Source organism: Propithecus coquereli, unplaced genomic scaffold (genome assembly GCF_000956105.1).
Source record: "Propithecus coquereli isolate 6110/MARCELLA unplaced genomic scaffold, Pcoq_1.0 Scaffold126, whole genome shotgun sequence".
Lineage (NCBI taxonomy): Eukaryota > Metazoa > Chordata > Mammalia > Primates > Indriidae > Propithecus > Propithecus coquereli.
Window position 1 is genome coordinate 4,956,161 of NW_012136747.1, and position 5,185 is coordinate 4,961,345.

Genomic DNA, 5,185 nt, shown 5'->3' on the forward strand with positions numbered 1-5,185 from the left:
TGATGCATACAGAGGCATATGTAAGTGTATTACTAAAAAAAACTTAGATGAACTATGGATAGCCACTCTGTAAAAATTTTGTATTTTCTTTCTTTTGCTTTTTTAGAGACAGGGTCTCACTGTCACTCAGACTGGGGTGCAGTGGCATGATCACAGATCACTGCAGCCTTATTGGAGCCTCAAACTCCTGGGCTTAAGCAATCTTCCTGCCTCAGTCTCCTGAAAAGCTAGGACCATGGACCACCATGCCTGGGTCATTTTTTAATTTTTTGTAGTGGCAAGGGTCTTGATACATTGCCCAGGCTGTTCTTGAATTCAAGTGATTCTCCCGCCTCGGCCTCCCAAAGTGCTGGTATTACAAATGTGACTTATCACACCTGGCTCTTGTGTGTATTTTCTGTAATAGCCAAAACCACCTAAATGTCCATCAATAGGAGAATGGACAAACTGCAGTACAATAATTGCAGATGTTTAACTACCATAAAGCAATAAGCATGAACGAACTACTGCTACATACAATGACACTGGATGGTGATTCTCTTAATTAAGACATTGAGCAAAAGAAGCCAGACGCAAAAAGAGTACATACAGTACAATTCCACTGTATGAAGTTCACAAACAGGTAACACTAACCATGGTGTCAGAAGTCAGGATAATGGCTTCCCACTTGCTAAAGTACTTACAACAGTCTACAAGCACCCACCCCCGTTTTTTCTCCAACCTCATCTACCACAGCCTACTCTCTCAGGCCACTCAGGAAAACTGCAGCTGTGCCTCAAACTTACTGGGCTCACTCCTGCCCCAGGGCCTTTGCTCTAACTGCTCCCTATTCCTGGAATGCTCTTTGCTTCACCCAGATACATGGCTGGCTAAGTCCCTCACTTCCTTCAACTCTTAGCTTAAATTTTACTTTCTCAGCAAAGCCTATCCTGAGTACCTTATTTAATACTGCAAACTGTGCCTTCCACTGCCTCTACCTTTACTCTGTAGTGCTTGGCAACTTCTAATCTATTACCATTGTTTCTGTTGAATGACAATGCCTATTGTTTTTTTTTTTTTTTTGAGACAGAGTCTCACTTTGTTGCTTGAGCTAGAGTGCAGTGGCATCATCATAGTTCACTGCAACCTCAAAGGCCTGGGCTCAAGTAATCCTCCTGCCTCGGCCTCCCAAGTAGCTGGGACTATAGGTGTATACCAGCATACTGGCTAATTTTTCTATTTTTTGTAGAGATGGGATCTTACTATGTTGCTCAAGCTCGTCTCGAACTCCTGGCCTCAAGTGATCCTCTTGCCTTGGTCTCCCAAAGCACTATGAGTACAAGCGTGAGCGACCACTCCCGAACTCACCTATTTTTCTTTTTTAAACAAGAGAATGGTAGCACCACAAGGGCAGGAATCTTTGTTGATTTTGTTCACTGGTGTATCCCATGTACACAGTGACCAGAAGATAATGAACCCGTAATAAATATTTATTACTAAACAGATGAACAGAGTGCCCCATAGATCCTAGCCCAGGGTACAGCCATACCTTATCAATGTAGAAATCGACCTCTGAGGCAGACTGAAATTCACCATCTAGGGCAGAGATACCACTGGTCCACACCAAGTTCTTCATCTTGTGTTTGAAGACAAGAAGCTGGATCCGGAACTCCTGCTCTGTGAGGTCCAGGAAGCCAGCCAGCTTGGCCACAGGCATGGTGGTATAGAGCTTAAGGAAGCTGCGGATGGTTGAGAGCTGGGCCTGCTGCTGCACTTCATCAGAAAACACCTTCAGCTGCTGCAAGAAGGGCTCTTTGTGGTAGTTTGGGTGCACGTTGTCATAGTTGGGCACTACAGGTGACAGGAACTTGGGGCAGGAGTAGCTGAAAAGTTCCTCATAGACCTGTGGGTCACCCTTCTGCATGCGCAGCATCTTGTCCCCATACTTCTCCCGTAGCTGGAGGTGAATGCTCTCATCGATACGCATGGGGTACATAGTGAGGGCGATGGCCAGCAGCGCGTGCATCTGCTCATTCTGCTTGTTAATCTGGGAATGGGGTGGAGAGTGGTGTGGGTCAAAGGAGATGGACTTCTTGAGGTCCCCACTACTAATGTTGCTCCACTATCCTCCCAGGTGTACTCTGCACAGATCTGCCAACTTATCCTATTGTCTCATACCAGTCACTTAACTTTCTTGATGCTCTTCCCATCCTCCCTCCAGCTCTACTGAACTTCTGTCATCTGTCATAGCTCCAGGTCCTCCCTGGTCATCTCCTGGATTCCTCACTGGCAATTCTGTCTTAGTCTCTCCAGTGTACCCCACACATATCACCAGGTCAATCCTTTTATATCAGTTAGGATCAAGCTACCTAAAACCTTTGGTGGTACCCTGATGCCTACAGAATACAGACTAAATACAGTCGTGCGCTTCATAACAATGTTTAGGTTAAGGACAGGCCGCATATACAATGGTGGTCCCATAAGATTATAATACCGTATTTTTACTTTATCTTTTCTATTTTTATATACACAAATACCATTGTGGTACAAGTGCTGACAGTATTCAGTACAGTAACATGCTGTACAGGTTTGTAGCTTGGGAGCAATAGGCTACACCATACAGCCTGGTATGTCGAAGGCTATCCCCTCTAGGTTTATGTAAGCATACTCCACGATGTTCATACAATATCACCTATCAATCCATTTCTCAGAACGGATCCCTGTTGTTAAGCAACACAAGACTATACTTTACCTGGGTAATGAAGGTTATTCCAGAGTCTAATACCCTAATTCCCACTACTCTCCGGCCCTCCCAGCCAAAATGGTTTATTGTGTCACTGCAATACTCAACCCCTTTGCTCATGCTGTTCTCTCTTCCTAGAAAGCTCCTCCCAATTAATTCTATGCATGTCTTGAACCCATCCATATTGTCCTTATCACCCAGATGTCAATGACCTGAGGAAATAGACATAACAGAAACTCTTAGTGTAGGCTAGCCATTAAAAAAATTATGTTGGAAAAAACCATACACAATAGGAACTTCTTTCCCCCTTTCTTCTTTTTTAAGAGATGGGATCTCACTCTGTTGCTCAGGCTAGAGTGCAGTGGTTATTCACAGGTATGATCCTGTGCATTATAGCTTTGAACTCCTGGCCTGAAGTAATCTTCCTGCCTCAGCCTCCCAAGTAACTGGGACTACAGGTTTTTGCTACCTTGCCAGCTTAAAACAACAAAATTTTGGATGGGGTTTGGATACTGAAAACTTGGTATAGAAGCCAAGGAGTCAGCTGATTAAAAAGGCCCCAGGCTGCACACAGAGATCCCTTACCATCTCATACTTATATGTGGTCCTCTGGAACATGCTCTTGGTCCTCTGGATGTAGAGGAGGATGTTGGCAAATACCCGGATGGCATCCTGGTAGCGACGCATCATCAAATACGCAAAACCAACATAATAGTATGTGGTAACCTGGCACTCCGGCACACGGGAATACATGCTCTGAGGAAGGAGGTGAACAAACATCCGTGAGTCCCAGTTCATCCCAGATAGGACCTGAAACTTAGTGGGGCCTAGTGACAGCTGAGATGGAAACATGGAGAGCTTCTCCTACAGAGGCCCTGGACTACCCAGAGGAAGCTCTGGCTCTGAAGTCAGAGGGTCTAAGGGTAGATTGTACTGTTCACTGATTAAGTTGTATGTTTTGAGGCCTCCATTTTCTTAGCTGTTAACAGGAAAGGACTGGACCACATGACCCCTAAAATCTTTTTCAGCTCTAACACTCTGTATACCTCAGTTTTGTTATTTTTCCTTGCCTTTTGCAGGCCTCTAAAGGACAAGTAAGACAAAAATGCACATGTGCATGCATGCACACACATGAACCAAACATCAAAAAAAAAGTATCTCTTTTCCTGTGGCTAGGAAAAATCACAACCAATCATGTATTGATAGATATACCATCTTAGAACTAAATCTCTTACTCTTTAAGACCAGTGAAACTTGAATAGTGTTTGTCTAGTTTTAGTCTCAATTTTCAACTGGCCTGTGGCAAAGTCCTTTTCCCTCTCCTGGAAATTTGTCCTAAGAAATCAGGGAGTTTCTCTAGAAGTGGACGGACATTCTGGCTCTGGGAAGATGAGCCAAAGGTAACAGGCAATTACCTTCTTGTTCAGTTCGATATTCTCCAGCACCTTGATGGCCTGGTAGTAATCCCCCAACAAGGAGTGCAGGCGCAGAAGCCCAACCAGGCTGAAGTAGCCAAGCATCTTGTAGAGGGAGTGCCGTCCATACTCCCCAGCCACACTCTCAGGGTCACCTAAGAGAGACAGACACTGTGAACCCTTCAGCAGGAGGCAGATAAAAGAAGGCAAGCCTGACCTCTGAATGTTACTCAATAAACTCACCTGCTACTAGCCTTTAAAGCTTCCTTCAAAAGGAAATAACTCTATCTTCAAAGGAATACCAATAAACAGCATGACTAATCTTATATAAATCTTAAATTCACCAACAGTTGCCTACAGGGTGACAGTTCATTGTTACATTTTTTCTGGCCACAACACACCTGAGAATATGAGAGGGCCCCTCTCATCAGTAACAGCTACTCACCAAGGCCCCTCCTTTCAGGAAGTCCATGAGGTGAAAGGTATTTTCCTAATAACCCTAAGATGCTGTTTGCTTTTCTCACTGAGCTGACATTTGCACGGATGATGCGAAAACAATACTAAGTAAAACTACTGTCAACTTAGCATAAATCAGGCAGTGACACCAAACTGTACCAGTAGTCACTGTATTGTTTTTTGCCATGCACTTAAAAGAACCAGTCCCCTTCTTTCATGGAGCACCACTTTTATTTGAAAGAACTGACACAAACTGGCTATTCAGCAGATTATTTTCTCAAAAATGAATGAAATAAATCTATTATACTTCAATGAAAACAACTGACAGGGATTCTTGCCATAAAAAATTTGAGCTTTTAAGCAAAAATGAAAAATCTTTATAAAACTTGTATCTGTCCCTACGAGCTCTACAGCTTCCAAATAAAAGATTTACCTGATGAGGTTGGTCAGCGGCAAAGGTAACAAACGTGATTTAAAACAAAACTGTGTTGGGGCCGGGCGAGGTGGCTCACACCTGTAATCCTAGCACTCTGGGAGGCCGAGGTGGGTGGATCACTCAAGGTCAGGAGATCGAGACCAGCCTGAGCAAGAA

General features: G+C 44.0%; 1 protein-coding gene across 1 annotated transcript in view; it reads right to left on the reverse strand.

The window, feature by feature from the left end:
• Positions 1–5,185, reverse strand: part of EIF3L (eukaryotic translation initiation factor 3, subunit L) — a 26,293-nt gene that overhangs the window by 5,403 nt on the left and 15,705 nt on the right. The window contains exons 9-11 of the mRNA XM_012638004.1: positions 4,138–4,292; positions 3,308–3,478; positions 1,529–2,026 (exon numbers count right to left, since the gene is read on the reverse strand). Coding sequence (XP_012493458.1) covers positions 1,529–2,026; positions 3,308–3,478; positions 4,138–4,292 — 824 coding nt within the window. The remainder of the gene's footprint in view (positions 1–1,528; positions 2,027–3,307; positions 3,479–4,137; positions 4,293–5,185) is intronic.